At 36.5% G+C, this 24481-nt stretch overlaps 1 protein-coding gene across 1 annotated transcript in view; it reads left to right on the forward strand.

The window, feature by feature from the left end:
- DAPP1 (dual adaptor of phosphotyrosine and 3-phosphoinositides 1) overlaps nucleotides 1–24481 on the forward strand; it is a 37348-nt gene that overhangs the window by 2200 nt on the left and 10667 nt on the right. Inside the window, exon 2 of the mRNA XM_072406815.1 lies at nucleotides 14812–14934. Coding sequence (XP_072262916.1) covers nucleotides 14812–14934 — 123 coding nt within the window. The remainder of the gene's footprint in view (nucleotides 1–14811; nucleotides 14935–24481) is intronic.

A 24481-nucleotide genomic window follows, 5' to 3' on the forward strand; every position in this document is an offset into this window, starting at 1 on the left:
CCTACTTCATCATTCTTGTTAAAAAAAACTAGTAATTCTCACCAAACAAAGAAATCTAAGTTTCATAGTCTATGTTTGAATGTGAAAAATTCTTTATTGTGTCACTGATTCACTTGTTGTCCAAATCACTTTGTATCATTGTTGTAAAAATAAAATAAAATGAGAACTCCCACAAAGCTGTAAATTGAAGGATTTGATACTTCTCTATGTTGTCCTCCAGCTGCATGAAAGATCCCCTTTCCACCACTGTACAAATTTCCCCAATTTTATAATTAGCAGAACGCTCTTGAGAGATTTGTTGGTCCTCTAATGCCATTTTAGGCAATATGGCTACTGTAGTTACTGCAGAACAAACCACCAGAACTTTTTCCCTATCGACTTAAATGGTGTTTGGATTCAGGACACCAAACTGAGGAAAATTCTAGCAACAATACACAAGAAAAAGACTGAAATCAAAGTACTTTGGTTTCTTACGGATATAAAACGTAGGTAGTTGATCACGCCATATTTTAAATGATGTATTTATTTTTTGATCCACTAACCTAAATATATTTTTATATTTTATGTTTTGTTATATATATAAATATATATATATATATATATATATATATAAATTTATATATATATATCAGGGGTCCCCAACCCCACTAGGGGGCCTTGACTGTCTAACAGGTGGGCCACAGCTCTGGCCCGTGCACCCCCCCAGTGGGGTCGGGAGAAGGACCTCTCTTGGGGGGGCGCACCGGCCAGAACTGCTATGTCCCCTGTATGGAACGCAGGCTCAAGGCATCATGAAGACACTCTGTGGGGAAGTTTCTTCCCTTTTGAATGTCACATGGCTCCTAGCGCATGCACGGTCAGGAGTCCATGAGCTCTAAATAGTTGGGGACCACTGCTATATGGTCTCAACCATTACATGCTGATGCAAAACCCATGTTCTCTTGTTCCATCTGTCTGTTCCTATATTCTTTCAGCTCTCTTATACTACATCTTACTTCTTCAACCAATTATAGATTAGAGGAAATAAGTTTTATCTACCCACAACATACTTCCTGCTACAGATAGTGAATAATGTTTAGAGAACTTTGGTAAAATTGAGAAATACAGAATAAATGATACTTGGATGGCAGATATCTAAATGCCTTTCAACGTTTGCAAAGTTTTATTTGAACTATTTGTGAGTTCTGGTAGCTTTTAAAAAAACTTAGTCAAGTGATTTGACAAAAATTAGTTCATGTAAATAACAGTATTTGCATCCATGGCAGTTCCTTGGGTTTTTGATACACTCTATTTAGGTTCAGCATAGATCCTCCTGCACTAGGGGAAAAAAATAAGTAATTTGTCTTTAGGCCAGTTACTACATATGGTAATATATACAAACTTAAATATTCAAATAAAGCATATAATTGTGGATTTTATGTTACATGAATGAATGTTTATGGTAAAATATAAGTAAACTGTAAGGTCAACTGGTCTCTACCATTGTAATTGTACCATTGTTGTAATACTGGAGCACAACCACCTGTGTAATTTATAGTAAATGTAGTGCTCTCTGTATCTTGGAGATAGAAATGTATATTATGCTGTGCAGCTTCATGGTGCACTTTAGGCTGGGATGAATCCTTATATTATTGTATCTACTTCCCATTGTTAGACTGCATTGACTAAGGATTTTGGTCTGGAGCAGTGGACTGTTCCCTCATTTAACCTTGGCCCGTGTCTCCACTCTAGTCCCTATTTCATATCTCCTTTTCCATTTTTGCACAGTGACACAGGAGTTGGCATCTCATCTTTACAACACAAGTGCCCAGTTGGATTTGATTCTAGTTTCTTTGCAGACTTATCTCACTATACTTGGGAATAGCACATTCTGCCAATACAGTATTCTTTACCACAATTTTAAACAGCTCTCTTCTCAGTTTTTCTGCAATATGTATCTATGTGCAATCTATTAATCCCGTGCACTTGGGTTATGCAAGTAACACTGTTAAACATAGTTAAAATCAACCAACCCTCGTTGGTTTGTTGAAGTATTTTATTAATTAGTTGGTATTGGTAATTTTAGTAAAAGAGTTTAGTAAATTGTTGGTATTGTTAGTTAAAGCTGAAGATCAATCCGATTATATATATATAATGCCCTGAAGAGCTTTAAAACGTTAAAGTCTCAAAACAAAGTATCTGTAAATCAAAGTTGTGTAGCTGGAGAGTTATTTGCATTGTCAGTACATTACTAGGGACCAGTACTGTGAACAGAAATCAGAGAGGGGAGGACATCAGTTTAGAAAACTAACTTTTACCATTATTTTACATCCAACCAGTGTATCCTCTGTAGCCTGCCAATATTTTTCAGCATCTCAGATCTCAGTATAAATTATATGCCTTCCCAACCCTTCCACCACCACAGCAAACAAGTGCTGAAAAAGGTGATCTAGTAGTAAAAAAAGAGCAAAAACCTTGAATAGTAAGTATAAGCACTTTTAATGACCATCACAGTGTTCTATGTTAAAGGCTCACTGCAGCTCTTCAACTATATGTGTTTTACATACAAAGAGGAAGGAAGATGAAAAATAATATCATCCGATGAGTTCACTTGACAAGAATCACGTACATAATTTTCACAAATTTCCTGCCTTGTAATGTGTAAATTTACTAAATAACTAATGTAATCACTAATATGGGGTGTGTGATGTGTACTTATTTGCTGAATAAATCTTTTACTTATTGTATTTATTGGAATTTCTTTATATTCTGATTTTTTTTTTTGGTTTTGAAATAACACTATGTAAGAACTTGCGTATGACATTCCCAACTACGCACCTATCGTGATTAAAAACCTCATACCAATTAGATAACCCTGCACTATCATGTTATAAGTACAGCATAGGATGCATATACCATGGGATAAAGTGTAGTTGTAGTGTGTATTGCAGATTATTTTCGAAATGTAAAAATAACCCTGGCAGATTGTTTCCCCATAGCTGCTATTTTTAGCCAACAAAAGCATGAGTGTATGCAGGTTTAGAGTGTTCCACAGCTTGGATCCATGAGTGATTTACTGGTATTTCCAAAAACTCCCAGTGCAAACAGTTTCTAGAAAACTGCATTTAGGTTTCACATATGTGTAATAGGCTATAGGTGAGGCAAATATAATTGGCAATGTATTATTGATTTACAATTGCTTTTTTCCGATACCAAAGTCCAAAGAATACGTGTCCCTGCCTCAATACTCTCAGTACAGTATGTGTGCGGGCTGCCATGTCCTGGACTGGGTATGCCACCTTTTGAACACAGGTGTGTACAATGCAGAGTGGCAGCAGGGAGACAAGCATTTAAATGCCATTTCGGTTTTTCCATTTTTTACTGATAAAAAAACAATACTGAAAGATGGGGTTTTATCTGCCTCACAGTACAAGTACAGTCCTAGGCAGATGGGGTAAAATGTGGAGGGGTAAAATGTGGAGGGGTAAAAAAAAAACACTGGTATAGTTACACCTGGGGGGAAAAGTATAAAAAAACATTGTACTTTGTGTAGGCACTATGATCCAATGTAATCACTTTTAAATTGAAACAATTACAAGGGAAAGTCCAATGTAACAATAACAGCACTCTATGAAGTGTAATTATCAACAATTCACAAAATCATTTATTGATTAAAAATGTATTAGTGTGAATTGGGCAACATTTGTTTAATAACCAAGTGCTTTATTGTTATAGTATGCAATGGAGGCAAACAAATGTTTTTCATTTGTTGTTCATTGCTGTTGGGTGAACATAGCAGTATTAATAGTACTTGAAAGGTGTTAACTAGAGATGGGCTAACATACCTAAAATTTATTGCATATAGAATTAATAAAGTTGCACTAAGAAGTGTTAAGTCTGTGTACATTTATATGTGCTGTAATCAGGTTTTTCACTTTATGCTATTTTGAATTGTGATTGCAACGGAATATTAAGCCACCAGTGAAGGTAGTATGGCATGTTTATATTTCCAAACAGGCTGGTAGAGGATGTGTATGAACATAAACATACTCCCTTCTTTTTGGTTTCTTGGCCCATTGAGTTATCCCTTTCAAGTTTGTTTGCTATCTCTTTATTAAATCCTGGAAAGAATCTTCAAAATCCTCATCCAAAATCCTCAAAAATCCTGATGTCATGTCTGCAATGGAAGTCTTCATATTCTCTCATCCCTAGTTTGAGTATCTGAATAGAATAATTGCAGATTACAACTTGTACCAAAATTCTCCTGTCCATCTGTCCACATTTTCATGTACTGTTAACCCCCCCCCCCCAAAAAAAATATTGTGGATAATTGGCAGGATAACTATATAGAATGTACCCATGTATTTAAAGCAACAACATCCCTTTTAAACTCTAATTTTGTTGTTAATGGAGCACTTTGTTGTGTGAATGGTTTAATGGTTAGGGTCCTAATGACTGTATTCCTTCTACAAATTCTAGCTAGTCAGCCATCTTTAGCTTTGATACTTTGAGTGACAATAAACAAGCATCCTTTTCAAGGATAGTATTATTAATAATAATAATAATAATAATAATAATAGTAACTCAAAAATCTAAAAACTAGCCATCTAGCATTTTCAGAGTTCAACAGCTATATCAAGGATACGCAGTGCTTTTAAAAGATCACAATTTCTGGGCCCCATAATAGGTAAACTTCCCTCTGCCATGTCTTAATGTTCTTAAATTGCAAAAGGCAAGCTCTTTTGATTAGGGCCCATTCTGTGAGGTGTATTTATACATTTTTGTGCAAATATTTGATCTTTTTTCCTCCAGGTTCTTCACATTTACTTTTTCCCATTCTTTCAGTTTCTTCAGATCTGAGTAGAAAACATATGCAAAATCCTAAAACATGTACATGAGTATTTTAAATGCCTAAAACCTTAGGCTTTGGGTAGTAAATAGGGCAGTGAGCATGCGTGCCTCCCCTTCTATACATCAAATGAATCTGGTTTGCCAAAAAAGCAAAAAGCATGTAAAGATATTTACATGTCCCCTGCTGGTGACAAGGGCCATGGTTGTGGAAGAGGATCCCATCCCTAAATTGTAACCCCTGTCCGGGTTGGTATGTGGGCAGCTTTTTTGGAATTTGGAAGCCCCTAGATATCTGTTCCCTCACCCTAGGGAATGAGTACAGGGGTATATAGTACCCCTTACCGATATCCTGAAAGGGTTAAATTAGCCTCAGAAATACCAACACCAAACTCCAGACAGTAAAAAAAAAATCGTTATTGTTCTTTTTATCTTATACTTACCTTTGCAGGGTCCATGAGGAATCTTTCCAGCGCTTAGCCACTCAACATTCAGAAATGCTGCTGTTCTTCTCTCTGACAGTGACAAGAGCCTGCATCTGCTTTGGACAAGGCTCTTGCCAGATTTGTTAACGCAGCCAGCCAGGGATACCTGTCCTTAGCTGCCCTTGTACGTGCAGCATGTGTGTGTACACGGGGGCAGCTGAGAACGCTCTCTCCAACTGCCTAGCTTCCAGAGTATCTACGTTTTTTGTCAAAAGGGGGGGGGGGCTACACTTTTTACCCTGTTCCTTTTTTGGCAAACTAGATTCTAGAAGACCTTTTATGGATAGGAGTGGAGGCATACACACTCGCTGTCCTATGCAGGAAGGCCCCAAACCTATTAAAGGGTCTGGTTTCAATGTTAAGGGGGACCGTTTTTATTATAAATATCTATAAATACCTTCTGTGGTATTTTTAAACACCTGTAAATACCTTTTTAAGTGTTTGCAAGTAGTATCTATTTAAGTTTATTGAGTTTAAGGTCTAAAACAAAAAATTTCTACAGCTTCTTGTGCTACCAGGAACTGACCAAAAAGCTTCCATATAGGCACATAAACAAGGCTAAAAAAGGCACAGAATTGGGCTTTAAGGCATACCTAAACTCAAAAATTCTGTTTGTTTTTTGAAAGTGCAACACCTTTTTTTAAAAATAAAAAAATAAAAAAAAAAAAAAAAGGGTGCAGCACTAAATCTCCATCTCCTAGGCCAGTGTTTTTCAACCATTTTTGAGCCACGGCACATTTTTTACATTAAAAAAATCCTGCGGCACACCACAAATCAAAAGTGTTACAAAATTACACTTTGTAGCTAATTCTCGTCTCTAAAAATAAACAAGGCGCTTGAGCTACCTACTGCCACCCACTGACATGGAAGAGTATTACATTACTCTGCCAGTCACTACAGCACAGGCACTCGACAATGGTAATTGGATAATTTCCCACGGTACACCTGAAGATCTCTCACGGCACACTAGTGTGCCACGGAACAGTGGTTGAAAATCACTGTCCTAGGCGATCGAGAATGAATGGGAGCACAAAGCCTCCCGGGATACCTACATCACGCATCCCAGGGGGCTCTTGGGTACTTCTTCTGCTCATGCCCATGCATCTTGGAGCCTTTTCGTGAAAAGGGAAAAAGTTACCGATCTCACAGTTTTTTTCCAAAGTACGTCATCCAATCGCGCACCTGCATCGGGTAACGTAGGAAGAAGAACCCGGAAGAAGTGGAGAAGATGTCGCTGCCTGTCGCGCCGGCTCGCAGTCGTACCCAATGGAAGCGACCTCTGGACCGATTGACTGCTCTGCGGGAATGAAGGTAAGTGGATTTTTTTTGTTCTGGGAACTTTTGAGTTAACTTCCTCTTTAATATTATGCATTATGATATATATGTGAAATAAAAGAGATGCCATCACCTTGTCCTACAACCCCACCTTGCCCTTAACCCCAGATACTCACCTTTACTAGCATTGTGCAGCAAATGTCCATACATCCCAGTGTTTCCACGTATTGGGGAGTTCATGACCTCCACCTCTGGGAAAGTGTTAAGCTTCTAGTGCGAAGTTCACTCCCACTCTTGAGGATTATTATTGAGAATACATTATCGCTGGGACTAGACCCACAGATAGGATGTACAAGGAGTGGATAGGGAGCACACGAACAGTGATTGCAAAGAGTTTTGCCCTTTAGAGACACTGTCAATGTGTCCTGCAAATTGACCTCCATATTCAGCCTTTGCATTGCAGGGAAACCGGTAAAGCCAGAATCCTGTCAATATGTTATTTCGTTCAGCTCAGTTATTGAACAGAACGGGGCAGAAGTCCTTTAAATTTTACATATGGTTCAGTTGGTTATGTTTTTTATCCTAGTCTGAATGTAAGGTTGGCCCTATTGTGTGTGAATGTAAAGAAGTAGGATAGACTGCCTTGGTGTATTCAGGTTGAGTTGTGTTTTAGTATCTTCTCTTATTTATACATCAGTAGGGACTTCACATTATCTGAGGCCTTCCAGGCAGGGAAAGGGTAGCATGTATTAACAGCAGAGTTCAGGAGGGTTTTCCCACAATCCAACATGGCTTTCACTAATCCTCTCATCCCCGGTAGGATGTTGTTTATTTTTAGCCTCTACTCAGAACCTGCACTAGAACTAATAAGCCCTTTGCTTTGATATGGATATGTGACCTTTACGGTTAATTAACCTGGCTCTTAGTATCTCCCTTTTTGCCAGCAGATGTTTTAACAGTGGATCTTTGACCTTTAAACAGGTATTATGTTTTAGGTTTAATTGTGGATGTTGTTCCAGTGGCTGAAACTGAAAATCACTGTGATATTAGGAAGACAATCCCATTTGATTTATATTTGGTTTCTGAGTAATGGGGTATAAAAAGGAGTATTCAGGAGAGCTTTCGAGTAGTGCCTGATTTTCAGGGACAGTACCAGGTGGCATCTGTGCCTTATTTCTTGAAACTGAACTTCAGAGAAACCAGATTAAAGTGAACCTCCAACATGCAGCTAAATATACATCTGAACTATGCATACAAATTTTTGTTCCTTATTAGGATTATGTAACTTTGGCCAGCAGTACTTGATATGTGATACACATTTTTCTGCAGCTCAGCAAGATCACTCTATTTCTTGGTTTTCCATTTCTGCTTTCTGGGTCAGTTTAATTGCATCCTGGACCCTGCTTACCAAAAAGAGGCAATGTTGCAAATTCACTGCTTGAAAAGGTAGCAAGGGAAGGGGAGATGGGATGACATAAAAAGCCAAATTACTGAACCTTGAAGACTTAATAGCTTAAACCCCTGATGGGTGTATATTTTTTACAAAATTGCTTACCCAGTCCATGCCCTGACACTGTCCTCCACACCCTCCTGCAGTTCTGGCCAATGCTCCTTTTCCTAGTCAGATTGCACCCAGCATAATTTATTCTACTTGCCGAGAGCCGGAAATGTCATGGGCACACCTCCTGGTGGTGAACCATTCTGCTGGCCTAGAGGTTTAGAAGAATGGAGAACAGCACTCAATTCACTACATAAAGGCCATTTATTTCACCTGTCAGGATCACCAACAGGAAGAAAAGAAAAGTAGAACCCTTTATGTGATCTGCTAGAAGATATCAAGAAAAATATTGTTTGTGTAACCCAACCTGGAGATGGGCTTTAATTATGAAATGTACCACTTCTGGCTCTACAATGAGAACAAAGTATGGAATTCATATGACCTGATATACTAAACAATATTTGGCAAAAACAGCAAACATAAATGCATTTATTAAAACATTTTGTATGCTTTAAATACAGTGAATAATTATTTGTCTGAAACAAACACTCAGGCACTGAATCTAGAATTACTGACCTGCATGCTTTTGTCAGCAAGAAAACTAACATAAAACTATCAAAATCAGTATCCACATGTCTATTCCTACTGCTGATCTCTATACATAGATCTCTCAATAAACCCCAGTTTTAGCAACTCTAACACTACTTGCGTAGAACAGCAAGACCTAGGAAACCATTTATAAAGCCAGGGACTAGGCTGCATAATGATCTACAAGATTTGAGAGGCATCTAGGCATCACTCCCCATTATGGCAGTTACCGAATAAAGCACAAAGCCAAAGTTCTATAATATTGTTATTATTACACAGTATTTATATAGCGCTGACATATTACACAGCGTTTTACAAAGTCCATACTCATGTCACTAGCTGTCCCTCAAAACGGCTCAATACCATGGTCATATGTTAATGTCTTTATGTATGTTAATGTTTATGTAAGTTAATCTTTAATACAGTCTTATAAAGACTGAATTAAAGATGCCCTCTAAAAAGACAGATTCATGTCATACATAGTGAAGACATGGGATAAGCATGGCAAAGCAGGGAATTAACAACCTTTGAAAAAGTAGCAAGCAATGGCAACTTTTATATTTCCATTGTGACAGAGGCAAACGTGTGGAATATTGTCTTGAGCAAAGATGTTTTTTGTAGCAAAGTGCTCTAAATGTATTCTAATGTTAAAGTAGAACCCTCTGAAAAACATTTGTCTACTTGGAAAAATTAATGGTGACAGTATAGAGTTTCACATACTGACATACCAATGGGTGAAATAAGCATGCACTGTTAATATCAAATGGCAGGCTTTGGATCTGAGTATGAAACACTTCAACTGTCAACTGCGCGCCACAGCTGTAGGAGTATGCTGAAAAGCAAGTAATAGAATGGGTCATAGTATCTCTAGTCTGCTACTGTTTAGAAATGTGAAATATAGAGGTAAAAAGGTAATTCATCAACCTGCAGTTTTAACAAAAAGTTTCTCTTACACATCACCATATGCATAAGGAAATTAACAGTCATTGGCCCCAAACTAAAAAATGATTACATCCATGATCACCTAAATATGACTTAATATGTTAATAAGTTAAAGCAAACATTTTTGCCCATGCAGGGGAAAAGACAACTGGTTCACTTTCCCACACCCTTTCTTGTCAGCTCTCTGTACTTTCCTTAACTATTTTTTTACTTTTTACATTTTACCTCTGTTTCATTCAACCACCAAGAATGAGGAAATGATGAAGTAAAATTACTAATTAATGCACTAATCAATCACCACCACCAATGCAAGCAATTTCATATGAGAGAAAGGGGAGTTGACCCATGATGCCCCATACCTAGCAATTAAATGGAGCATCAGATGGAGTGAAAACATAACCAACAGGGGACACTAAATAGTTCATGTTGCTTTGCCCTGCATTGGTAAAGCAAAAGTTTGTTTTAATGTTAAAGTGTAACTTTTGGCAAAATATAAAATTACATAAAAGATGTAGTATGTCACTAGCATAAAGAAAACATATCTACTGGCAAGATCAGTAGTAATAAAACTGTTACTGGGGGTAAGACAAACAAAAATGCTAAGACTGCATCATGTACATAATTTTTTATTGACTTTGGTTACATTTTAAAGGAAAGAGAAGGGAAAGTTTTTGTTGTATATTCTCTCCTATTATTGAATTCATATGATACGGTTGAAGCCACCTCTAGAAAGTAATGCAATAGAAAGGAAGGAGAGGTTAAAGAAAAGAGGTTTACGGCTCACGGAAATGCTTAATGAACTTGTATATTTGTAGAAAACGTATTCATACACAGTACAAGTACAGATTCAAACGTTTTTACCAAGAGACCTGAGACACCAAGACTACATTTTAAAGCAGAAGCATGATCTACTTGCATTTCATCGCATACTATATTTCACCTTTATGAGCCTGCTAATGAAAATTTTCAATCAACCTTTCTATTTCCATTACATATTTATTTCAGACCATCACTGGCTCTCTGTTTCATGGGCAGCTAATGACTGGTGCGGGGGACTATAAATGTTGTAAATACCTTCCTAAAAACATCAAAGTTCTCTCCCAAATTACTCCTCTGAGGACCCTTTTACTGACTTTATTTAAATTTCAAATTGTCTTGATCAGTGTATATCCATCTGGAGAAGCAGGCATTCCAAGGTGGACTGTATTTGCATGATGACTGCCCTAAAAATGCCTAAATATAATGCTGAGCCTCCATGGCAGAAAGGAATAAGGATAAAGGAATGAAAGGGGTGGGCCTGGGACAGTAAGGGCGGATGTCCTCCAGACTAAAAAAGAGACAGGATTTATCTAAGTTGCTGTAGCCTCCAATGTACATGGTGAGAAACTCATAGGTTTGCTGGATCACCCAGCTTTACTGATGAAAGTGTATCCTCTCCAGCCTTGGAGAGCTTTAAAAAAATAGGGCCCACTGTCTGTATCTGTCTGTCATTTGAAACCCCTTTTTAATGTACAGCACTGAGTAATATGTTGGTGCTATATAAATCCTGTTTATTATTAATAATAATAATAATAATAATATTAATAATAATATTAATTTTTAAAACAGAGAATCTGTCAATCCCTCAAATATTGTGGGAATCTACCCACATTAGAGGGTAGAGTTCATGTGTTTTAATGGCAGTAATTGATTCCTACCAGGGAATGGTTGAAGAAATTCCCCATTTTATAAATAGAGCCCATAGTGTGCAGTATAATCAGACTAAGCATTTTTAGTCCAAGAGGTGAACCTGTACAAGACTGCAAGGACTGAAAGTAAGGCTGGAGTTCAGCATTAAGTTAAAGGGAATTTACTACACTTTACACAAAAGTAGCAGAACTATTATACATACTCTTTATAAATAGATATATAATTATATTATATCATGCACAATAATATATAATTCTTACTTGTGTAACCTTCAGCTAATTCCTGACGACCAGCTTTAGAAATATATAACTATATATTTATAACCTATCCATGTTGGGAACTCAATAAAACACAAAATAAGGGTTAATACGCCATACAGAATAAATAAAACTTGTACAGAAGTAGAGTGTGTTACATAGTAAAGGTTTGCAGTTTACATCTGTCAACACAGGATAAGCCTTCTCCTAGAGCTAGTACAAAGTGAGCTTGCATATTAGTTACAGGCCTCTGCACCATGTACCATAAAGCACATTCAAGTGAACTGGCTCAGCTGTGAATGCTATGCTACAGAAGACTTTCAGCATGTGTCCATCTGTCTTCTCTTGTTAGAGGTCATTCCCATATTAAAGCACCAATCAATAAATCAAGGCTTAAAAAGGCCTACTGTGCTTTTGGCTTCAGTGAATGTTCAGAGCATATTCCATTCGTGGTGACCATTTTTGGACTAATTTTCTTCAGAACCAGCTGTAAGCTTCCTGAACTGATACAGGTTCCTCAGCTAGAAAAATGTAAATGGCTGCCAGCTTGTGTAAGTTAAATCTTATTAAAACAGGTACTAATTGTAGATAGATGCTGACTGCTGACAAGAAGACTGTATCAAGGTCAGCCAGTTGGCTTGAAATGTGAGGTACACAGCTGCTAAACTCAAAGCACATGCCAAATCCTGTTGTTGTTTAAGCCTGGAACAGTAGAGACACATCAAGAAGATCTCTGAACTTTGCACTCAGGTTGTAGCACTTAAAACTCTATTACCTGATTTAAAAGACTTAAACATGACATTCTGTATACAAGATGCATGTTACATGAGTTGTGAAGCCAGGGTTCCTGTACATCATGGAGGAAAAACTGCAGGACCTGGACAATGCAACTCTACATCCCTAAAGGGCAAGACTGGTACATGGGAGCAGGGCAACTGTGGCATTGTTAGATACAATTCTAACAGGAATAGAATTGGTTTTGCCAAGATAAGAAAGAAGGCGAAAGAAAGAAAAAAGAAAACTCCAGAGAACTAAACCACATCCCCCTCCACAGCTCTGTAGCACCTGCAGTGGTTTAAGGTCATGTAATTCCCCTGGTAAAGTCTTAAAAGACTAAATTTGTGTTTTACATCCTCAATTATCTTGAAGATAGTAAACTATGGGCAAATTAAAAAAAAACTACTTATGGGTTCAAAGGGGAATATTATTATTGCACAGTATTAATATAGCTCCACATATACATATTACACAGCGCTGTAAATTTAACTGCGGTTGCAAATGAAAGACAGATATGAACAGTGACACAGGAGAGGACAGGACCCTGCCCAGAAGAGCTTACAATCTAACAGAAATGTATTTAATAATCCTAGCACAAATGCTGAATTTTTTCTTTATATTACCCTAACCAAACTCCCTGAACTATTGCCAATGTAAGCCATGAAGGGTATAGGAGAGGGGTCCAACTCCAGTCTTGTCCTAGCATGCAGGCCAAGATTTAAATAATAGCTTATTATATGGTATTATATAGCTTATTATAAGCTATATAATAGCTTAATAAATGTATTGTTTGAATTCCTGTTAGAAAAATAGAGATTTATAAAGTTGGTGAAGCTAATTAGATGAAGTTGAGTGTGAAAATACCACTTTGTGTAAATTCATTGAGAACAGGAAGATTTAATCCAGAATAAGCATAAAGTACTCTGTAAATATTGGAGTTTTTAAACAGGGTGGACACCTACTAGTATTACCTTGAACTTAACAAAAAGGATCTTCAAGTCTTCTCTGTGAACTTGTACTGCGAGGATGTTCCTATTGCTTGAGAATGGTTCAGGGCCCTCATGCAGTGGCACACTTTACACTTCCCTATGTCCCCCTCTACTTACAGTCAAAAAGCACAAGCCTTCCTTTTCTCTGGAGGTACTTTAAGGATAAAGACAGAGGCAGGTGCACAGCATAGATTAAGGAAAATATGTGTCTCTCCACAGAGCTCTCTGAAATAAGACAGCAGTGGTCTATATAGAACTCAAAGGTCAGTGGACATTTTGATTTAGGCACAGATGCAATGTGTATTGTCTAGTATTACTAGCTTACCTGTTGCCTGGAACTGCTCTTTAAATAGGCCTATTTTACAAACTCATAAAAGTTAATAGCTCGGGAACAGAGTATTACTGTATTTTGTGTGTCACAGATCCTGCAAAAAACATACTAAATCATTTTTGTTTTTTCCACACACCACTCCAATGTACCTACTAATTATATCCTGTATATCATATATCAGTGCACCACCTAGATCATAAAGCGTGAGTGAGTTCATTATAATAACCGAAATCTAAAATGACAAAAGAGGAAGGAAAACTTGCACATATTTAAAGCTTGTATTTTTGCATGTTGATTCTGATACCAGCTGTTTTCCAACTGAGATGTAATAGTCTATATTTTAACAAGCTATCTGTAAAGTCTTGATGATCAGGCTGTGTGAGCCTTATTTCTTCATTTATTTAGGATAAGCTGTGCACACAAAGGGAAATTGTCAGTATTGGAAACTGACTGCCTAAATTTAAAGTCCACAGATCTAATGCAGGACTATGTACACACATTAGATTTTTGTCGTTGGAAAGGAACTTTCATGATAATTTCCAGTGACAAAAGACTGAAGGATGCTTGAACGAGCGCTGAATATACAGAATGAGTGAACAAGAACGAGTGAACAGCACCCACTGCACTTGGTCCTCTTCATATTATTAATAAAAAATCAAGTAAAATAGGTATTTGATAAAAAAATTAGTTATGGTTCCACTAGGATTGATAAACAGTATAGCCAGGAAAAGATAGGAACTGAAGCTATCACAAGAGTAAGATTTGTTTCCAGTGCCCCATTTTATGAATAGAGTCAGTTTCTGTGTTTTGTTTTAGAATATTGATTGTTTTCTGATTCTTTTCATTTTAGAAAGTCACTATGTTCAGTTTGGGGATATGATGAATCAGTCAGTGTGTTGAAATTTGCTGATTCTGCAGTAAAATATTTCACAATGTACCAACAAAACTTCCTGATGTGCAACATCCCAAACAAAGGAGACACACTGTTTCCAATTATAAACATTCTAGTATTACTAGCAATATAACCAGCCAGTGTCTCCTCATATTTATACTTCGGTAACATGTCTGTAGATAATACCAGATTGCATGATATTTCTATCAGAATGTGTGTTTTCTATTCCACTTCTAACTGAATCATTTTTAATTCTGATAGGTGGTTTCATGAGAATCTGACCCGACATTCAGCAGAAGCTCTTCTGCTTACCAATGGGCAGGATGGCAGTTATCTGTTAAGGAAAAGTGACTCCAAGGCAAACGTATACTCGCTGTCAGTAAGGTAGGTACATTTTTTATGCCTATTAAAGCTTCATGACATTTGCATAAGTATTCAAGTATACCCTTAACAGTCTATTTATAAAGCAATGAATCTGACATTTACTGAAACATTGCATGGTGGAGAATCAATTACTGTCATTTAAACATATAGACCTGGAACATTCCCCCACGGAATGTTTCAGTGCAAGTCAGATTCATTGCTTACAAACTGACTCCTGAGCCATTCAGAGCCATGTGTATATATTCAGATTCCAATCACTAAGAGTGTTTCCTGCCAGTTCCAAGGATCTTTGCATAACCAGTGGTAGGCTTTCATTATTACCTGTAAACTAATTGGCATGGACCTTAGACTTAGTGGTCTAGTTTTTTTTATAGTAAACCTCATATTAAAGCGTCTCTGCGCCCCACTGATCCTTGTTTCCCGGACTGTATGACTCATGTCACTTAATAATGTGGGGTATAAGGTAGGTGAAACTTTGCTCTTGATGACAGAACCTACTACCCTTGTCAGGCATATTAAACCTTTAACAGGTTCATTCCCATACTAAAGCACCCCAGGATATCCTTGCCTACAAAGTATATAGGAAGCACTTTCCGGTATCTGATCTTGGACAGTACCTTAAATGTGTGACAGATTCTCTTTAACTCAATGTTACAAACTACTGCCATATAGTATATCTTGGGTCTAGTAGTATATCTAGTAACAATCTTGGGATTTTTGAGGAGGAGAGGAAATATTTGGATAGGGTAGGAGCACTGCTGTCTTCAAGATTCATCCCTCCATTTGGAAAAGTCACAGACAGGTCATTTCACAATTGAATTGTCATAGGGGAGGGAAATTCTTCAATAGAGACATTCGTTCCTGTTACAAGATGGAAAATCAGTCTGCTTTGGAAAGATTTCTCTTTTAACATTAGACAACATTTAGGCTCCTTGAGTCATGATTGTATGAAGCTATACATATTCTGAATAAGTCATCTCCCAATGTTATATGCAAAACCAAAAAAGCTTATGCAAACTTTGATGGGAATTTAAAGAAGCTACATATGCAGTTTTACTTAACAGGGTTAAAAAATTATGGGATTTTAACAACATATATCAATATCTAAAAATTGAACAATGCATGGTACACAATTTCTTAAAACATTATCTTATTAATAAAAGTATATACATCTACTGTATTTTATACATTGGACAAAAACAAATACAATATTTTCTGAGCATAGGTTCTATCCTTAGAGCAAATGTTCCAAAACTCAATGTGTTTCATGGATCATCTACTTCCACTACATCAGGAGTAGTTAAAGACAGAACAAATCATCATAGACCAATAACAAATGAAACATCCAAGCAATCCAAGGTCAAAGCTAGATCCATGTAGCTGAGCAACCATATGCTCACAGATGTTGTACATAGGGAGGAAGAAGAGACAAGCAAGCAACCCCCTCTGTCAATGGCCTATCTACAAGTTTATTCTGAAATTAATGGAATGTAATGTGACCAGATCAGAATATAGCATTCACTGGAATAGCCGCTCTTGGGGCCCACCCTATGTACATCATCTATGAACATATGGTGGCTCAGCTAAGTAGATCCAGCATTGACATTGGATCACTTGGATCTTAGCTTTTTGTTATGGCTCTATTTATAAAAGAGAGAATCAGACATTCCTTCAAACATTCCCTCGTAGGAATCTTCAAAGTCCATGTGTTTCAGTGGCAGTATTTGATTCCAATCAGGTAATGTTTGAGGTAATGTCAGATTTTCTGTTTTATAAATAGAGCCCCTATTTTTTTTGCAAAGTCCCACAAATACCTCCAGTTTACAAACCTGTAGCTTGTCATTGAGCCCCTGGTCACCCCGTCCATTACTTTCTGATTGACAAAACTGCCTGTTACTGAATCCCTCCCCTCTGAAGTGTTTGGAAGGGGAAACATTTATGAGACACAAATAAAGAAAGGAAGTTTTCTGTTTTCTTTGTGAGGCGTGTCCATCACAATATGTATTGAAAAAAAAAAAACAATGGACTTTTTAAAACTTGACATCTGCATTTTTTACTTCTGTTCCATATTCTTTTAATGTTTTACTAAAAGTTGTATTAGACATAAAGAGTAGAACTAAATGATACTTGTTACTTTGCTAAATTACTCTATAGTGTCTGTAGAATATCAGGCAATCATAAAACAAGAGACCTAAATATAAAATATTGCTAACAAAAATTGGGAAATTATTACTACAAATGTCTCTGTCTTTGCTGTTGGCAAATATACAGTTGGAATTTTAGGTCTTTGGAATTTGTTAACAATTAAGGCTAACTATTAATAAAAGATCTAAAACAAAATTTATTGTCAGAAATTGCTATGTCTTTCATGTAAAAAAATATATAATAAAAAGTAATATAATAATAAATTATATAAAATATTATGTAAGTTTCTTTTATTAGTAAAATGTATAATTCTTGGAGAAATATAATGCCAGTGTTTGGTGGCAGTTATCTGTCCAGTGAAATTGTGTTGAGCACCACCACATTCTAGCATACCCTGTGTATTACCTCCAGCAGGGCTGTGTGCAGCGGTAATAGAGTCAGAGGAGATCTAAAGTTAAACATTTGTGATCAGGTAAGTCTTTATTGCAGTAAGGGAAAGGAAATGTACCTGCAATAAAAATACTTACCTGCCTGATCACTGTTTTGGGGTACCTTGCACATCCTGGCTTCTTCTTCTCTGGCTGCTGGGAGTGAATGAACTCCTGTGCGCCTTTGTGGGACTTATATCATCCTGGTCTGGCCAATCAAGATGACCAAGAATTGAAAACAGAAAGAGGAGTTGAATCAATATGGTGGCTCCTGCAATGAAACAGAGATAGGTGAATGTGTTTAAAAAATTGCAATCAGACAGGTAAAGTTATTTTTTTGCAGTAAGGAACCTGCCTGATTGCAATTTTTATTTCTAGAGTTAAGTTCTGCGTTAAACTCACCTTACCTGCTCATGGTGTGACATTCTGCCTGTTTTCTAACCTGGCAATTGCTAGCTACCTGGACTGACGTTTGCCTGTAAACCAGACTCTGCTCTTAACACCTCGAATACCTCACTTGCCTGTCTGTCTACCCATGTAGATGTGGATCTGAGCTCTCCTGTACTGCAGGGTATCTTTAGATCGCCTGGTTACTGACTCTGGACTGTTTGACCCTCCCTTTCCTAGACTTCATGGTGTAGGCTAACAGGTCAATCTGTAATGGTGTAGGCTCCCATTCCTCTGGTATACATTATTAGCCAGATACCATCTTGAGCATTAAAAAATGTGGGGGCGACCGTGTGCTGGGATGGTGCAGCGTACTTTCTAAGGCTGAGCTTTCTAAAGGTGGAGAGTATGGGGTTATAGTAGGGAATTGGTGTTGGGTAAAGCATTGGTGCTTAGCCATGGGCTTACAGTCAACCTTTGCTGTTTATAGATATAAAATGCTAGTCTTAGGTGCATGTACATTGTTATATCAGCTTCTTTTTTTCTCTACAGACATAATGCAATTGTCTAATAGTTAAAAGAAAACATAATACTAAGGTGTGATTTCTGCATTTGGCAACAGTGCTTCTAGTTTCAATAGGCAGTGCAACCCTTTGTTGTTTGAAATCAGTACTGGAAACTAGTAGTTAACATTGGGAAGTTGATAACAATGAGGGATGTATGACTTCAGTAATCTGGTTATTTACTAAAACCAAGGAATTTATGCAGGACTTCCTAATATTTTATTGGTTTAGTACTTTTGATGACAAATGTTGTTGAAAAATTATCTTTTGAAATATTATCTGAAAACTTAACTAGATAGACCTAAATATAAAAAGAATGAAATTAATTCTCCCTATTAATTTTAGTAGCATAGCTTTCCATATGCACACTATTACAGTTATTATCCCACAAAACACCACCTAGGTTACTTTCTAGATTGTAGGTTCTTCGGAGCAAGGTCCTCTCCTCCTCCTGTGTCACTGTCTGCATCTGTCTGTCATTTGCAACCCCTTTTTTATGTACAGCACTGCAGAATATGTAGGCGCTATATAAATCCTTTTTTTTTTAATTATATTTTATTATTATTAATATTATTATTATTAATAATAATAATAATAATAATAATATTGATAATAATAATATTAATAATAATAACAACACACCTCACCTACCTATTTTTTACAGTAAGTACTCCACACTGCATACTTTACTCATATGGTTGTATTTCAATACACTTATCACATCCCATAATGCACCATGTTACTTTCAGCAAATAGTAGCATTTATTTTAATACATTCATTCACCCTATTGCACTGAGCACACCTCAATATATAATTAAATCTACAGATTACAGATCTGTACACATTGCACAATGCAACTACAAACTGTTATCTAGTGGATGATGTGGCTTATGTTCTTTGTCCCTTCAACACAATTTATGACATTCGTGTATTTTAACATCTTTTCTGGGATAACAAAGACTTTGGGTTTCATCTAACTTGCCCCTGGCTTCTTGTGTATTTCAAATAGGAATCTTTCCTGACTCTCCACCCAAGAAGAGCTTACACTTTCTTGGAGATGCAGCTTTCTCCTCAGAGAATAGACATGAAACACATTTGTAGCTGTTAGCTTTTAGTTTCCATCCTCTGCAAATGTCCCCTGTCTCTTTTCAATTCACCCTGAAATTTTTTTCTCACTGCCTTACATACTATATACCCATACATACATTCATACTCAAGTATAAACTGAGATTGTTTGTCCTCAATATGGTATTGAAAAAGAAACTTGATTTAAAGATGGGTGACAACTGCACTTGTCACCGGGGTATGACAATTCATAACAATTACAGTTGTTAAAGATTTTGTTACACACCCAAATAGATCATATCTAAATCAAAACTTTAAAATACTTTACCTGTTAAAAGGGAAGATCATATACAAACCAAGCCTACATGATTAATGTTGATTACTGTTTTATTTGTTAGTAGTGATGGGCACAGTTTGTTTATATTTGAGTCAAAGCAGTCCTGCATCAAAATTAACTGTCCACTTTTCTATTAGAAGTATATAAATTAGAATGAAACAATTGAAATACTTGGGTTTTCTTAAAAGTAAAATAATTAAACAGACTGAGTTTGAAACTTACAAGAGGGGGATTTTAAATGGAGTTTTCAGAATAATCAGCAAATTTTTCATGTTTCAACATGGATTCTACATAAAGAGGAAATAAACCCAAAATGTCCAAAAAAATACCTACCTTCAATCCCACAGGGCAGTCTGATCGCTCCGGGGGTGTCCTGCATCAGGTGCCGCTTCATCCTGTCCTGGAGCCAGTGCTCCAGGCACCACCATCTTCTCTTAATCGGGTTATGTAGTATGAAAAAAAAAATATGCCAATCTCACTGCGCTTGCGTGAGAACACAAATTTTCTTTTTGCACAAAAAGGCTGTATGCGCAGAAGGAGCGCCCAAGAGCCTCCCAGGACCACTGATGTAGGTATCCTGGGAGGCTTTGCGCTCCCATTCAATCTCGACCGCCTAGGTAATTATTTCTGTTTTATCAGGCAGATTTTGCTTCACTCTAATAGGAGATCTTTCCAATGAGTGAGGGGTTATCCCCCAAAAGCTGGATATACACATTTTTAATTTTTAAACAATGTGATGAGAATAACAAATTGATTAAGAAATATTTAAAAAACTGCATAAATATTTTATATGCAATCAATATTTCTCTATAATGTTATATAAGATTAGTTCAGTTCAGTACAGATCAGTTATCAAACCAACGGCTGTTATATTAAATATTTGTGGTCATTCACAAGGATTGATTTTAGTTTTATATATATATATATATATATATATATTGCTATAACAGTGAGAGAAACAAGAACAGGCTTCCCCCTTTGGTTGGATTGATTTTTCTCCCACCTATTGTTCCGGTGAAAACTCTCATTTTGGATTTCCCATAACTATCTGCGCTGCAGAAAATGTCACTGAGACCAACAAAGAGGGTGAATCTCTCCAATGGAGACACAGATATTTATATGATTCATTAGCATAGTACATAAATACCAGTATTAGTTAGAAATTACTCCAATCTAAAACATATTTTAGTATTAATTACCTGTTTTAACTATCTGAATTAATTATAGGTGGTGTAGAGGAAGTTTCAGCTTAAGCAGGGCAGACAACTATAACAACACACCTACGCTATATAATAATTCCCAAAAACCTGTCTCACCACCTAATCATGTTATTTTCTACCCATCATTACTGCAAAGGTAAATTGCTTAATCTTCCCAATCAGGGTCCTTATTTTGTTACAAAACCTGCCCCATGTCAGGAATACCATGAGATCACTGTGTGAACTTTTATTATACTGTATCACATTGTCATTTACACATCATATTTTATTTCAATTTAATGTTATATGACAATAGTGTATTGTTTTATGCAAAGAATTAAGTACTACAAATGAGTGTATTTTAAAAAAGCAGCATAATGACTCATTAAGCTAACTCACTTTTAATACTTAATTAAATCACATTACCAACACAAGTATACACAGAACACTTCAGAAACTAATTAATGTTTACCTGTCTGTTTTAATGTGAATTTCCTCGTGTGACATCTGTTAGTTGTATATAATGAACAGTTTGCTTTTTATTTTATGATTTATATAATTTATTTTGCTTTTTTTAAATAGCAGAGAATGATTAGATTGCTGTCCTATTAGACATTAGGCATTCTGTATTCCAACAAAGTAAATTTCTGCTTAATTCCTGTCCCAATTGGGACAGCACCTGTAAAGGCTTTGACCATTCTTATAAATGATAGCTCAGCTTGTAGGGCATTACAGGCAAGGGAAGCCTGACAGGTTTGTATCCCTATGACTTTTTTGTGAATCATGATAAAAAAGGAGGTCCCAGGAAGGGCTAACTTTTGCTGTTCAGGACAATTAGGCTTTTATATTTAATTTTTACTATTAGACTAGTTTATTTGCCTGAGGTGTGGATGAACCTCCTTTCATGGGTGAATCAGTTTTAAGGGAGTTGGCTTTTTAGGCAGTCGACAAACTTTTGCTGCAGGAAAGGCAAATAGCAAGATCAAATATATAATCAGTATACATATTTTTGGCAAAGTATAACAATGTCCCTTAGTAGTAACATCAAATAATTAACCTAACCTGTAGACAAATAAAGGATGAACAGACATCACAATACAACACAGTGGGCCTGATTTATTAAAGCTCTTCAAGACTGGAAAAGATAGACTATCACGGGAGAACCAGCATACCTAGAATTGATCTGGTCCAAGATTGAACACATTTGCCAACTAAGACAAAATAATTGTTAAGAAATCCATTCTAGGTTTGCTGGATCACCCAGGTTCTCCCATGATAATCTCTTTTCACCTGTCACTGAGAACTTTTTTTAAATCATGCTCAGCATGTTTTCTAATACAAGAGAAGTTTATGGTGAGTTAAAATATCTGTCAACGCTATCTGCCCGGGTTTTTGCATTAGGAAAGTTGGAAGGGAACAGGGGAAAAGTAAAGGGCTGGATGATATGACATAATAATATAAAAGACAAGATAAGACAAAGGGGGGACTGAAAACAATAATGTCTGGGGAAGGTAGGAGATGGACAATTAAGAAGAAAGTAACTGTGATGAAAAGAGACTCAATAGATAAAGGTATGGTGTAGAAGAGAAGAGAGAGGAAATTGGAACAAGTTCACATGTTTTTTGTCTGCTCTCAGAAGATTTCCCTTCTCTTCATTTCCAGTGTACTATAAAGATAATACTATACAGATTTTGTTCATCTAAAATATCCAAAGCTGTTTTTCCATTTAATTTTTTTCGGTGTCTGAATTGTAGTGCTTGGGATACATCTGTGTATCATTGCTGAAACTTTTCTTTAAAAAGATTCAACAACCACCCTGATGAGTGCTTTAACTTTCAAGCCCCATTGAGTCAATGTGAGTTTGATGCTGCCAGCTAGGATAGTGTGTATGCTGGATGTGGACACCTGTCTTTAGGGAACTGGACCGCTACCATAATCTCATTGCACATAGGTCACAAAACAGCTGTCAAGCGCTACTAATTCTGGACTGTACTTGACCAGGGTCAAATGTGAAGTTGATTCCTGGAGGTGAAAGTTGATTTCTCACACAGCCTGTAATTTAACCACTGAAGGAACAGCCTGTACTATATGATATAACAATGTCATGTACACATTGCACTGTTCTTTCAAATCCATAGTGGTAAAATGATCTATATGACTTTCATGTAAAATAAAAAAAATAGCAAATCTCTAAAGTAAAAAACCTTTTTTGATTTTGATGAAATCATTTTCCTACTGTGTCATTAGATAGCTGCAAGTAACAACCAGCTAAAGTTGAGTGTATTTGATTTTTGTTTTTGATTATGAGCTGTAGTAATACTTGCCTTACATTCTCCAAAGCAGCTTCTTTCTCAGATCCAATAGGATTTAGCAATGGATTATACTAATTCATTTTAAAATCTTTTTGGTGAAAGGAAGCCACGTGAGCGAGAATGTCTAAAATTGACTTCATTACCTATTATATGCATAAAATCCTATATAATAAAATAAAAAATAAATACAAATAAACATTTTTTTGCTGTACATGTATACAGTCACTCACCTACATTCTCCTTTAATCAAGAGACCCTGATTTTTTGGATTAAAGACTTTTCTAGTACTCCTGTCTCTCTACTGTTTTTCTTTGTTACTGCTGACACAGCTATGCTTCTGAATCAGTGTTACAATTCTTTGTAACAGTTTGTTTTCAAACAATACAAATATGCTATGGGTTCGAGTATTTTATTATTACTTGTCTACTGATAGTTATCGGTGGATAAAACCTACTGTGTTGTGTCAAAACATATGATCCCAACAACATTTGGTCCCTTAAAAGTAGGTCATGTTGATCCTAGAAACATAGCCTTGATTGGACAGGTTTTAGTAGGATTGAGGTTATAATTATAAATTCGCTCTGCGCTGCCTACAACTAATGCTAAAAACAATGGAAAACATATAACATAAAACAGTAAAAAAAAATCATGGCCCATTTATTTAAACCCAGATTAATTTTAGTCTAGAGCAGGTAAATACTTTCCAAGTGCTTCAATACAGAAAGTGTGCAAAGTTCTACAGTTTGATTTATTTAGAAAGCAGCCACAGAGTATAAAAGGTCTGACTCAGATAGTAAGATGTAGAGAAGAATTCTCTCTATATGTGTGAAATCAGTGGTTTCTTTACGGAGGTCCAACATCACTCACTGCTTAGCTCAGAGTGAGAACTTTGCCTATTGCAGAGTTAAAGGTCTGACTCAACAAGGCACCTTTGCAATGACCACTGTCCCCAACCAGGAAGCAAGGGGCATTCTCTACAGCATGTTGGCAGGGGACAGGGATTTTCCACTCTTGAAAAGTAAGAAGTGCACCTGTAATGCACAGTATTAGCTGATTTAAACTTCCAATAGACTTAGGATACAAATAGACACATAACTGTTCAAAAGAAAG

Source organism: Pyxicephalus adspersus, chromosome 3 (assembly GCF_032062135.1).
Source record: "Pyxicephalus adspersus chromosome 3, UCB_Pads_2.0, whole genome shotgun sequence".
NCBI lineage: Eukaryota > Metazoa > Chordata > Amphibia > Anura > Pyxicephalidae > Pyxicephalus > Pyxicephalus adspersus.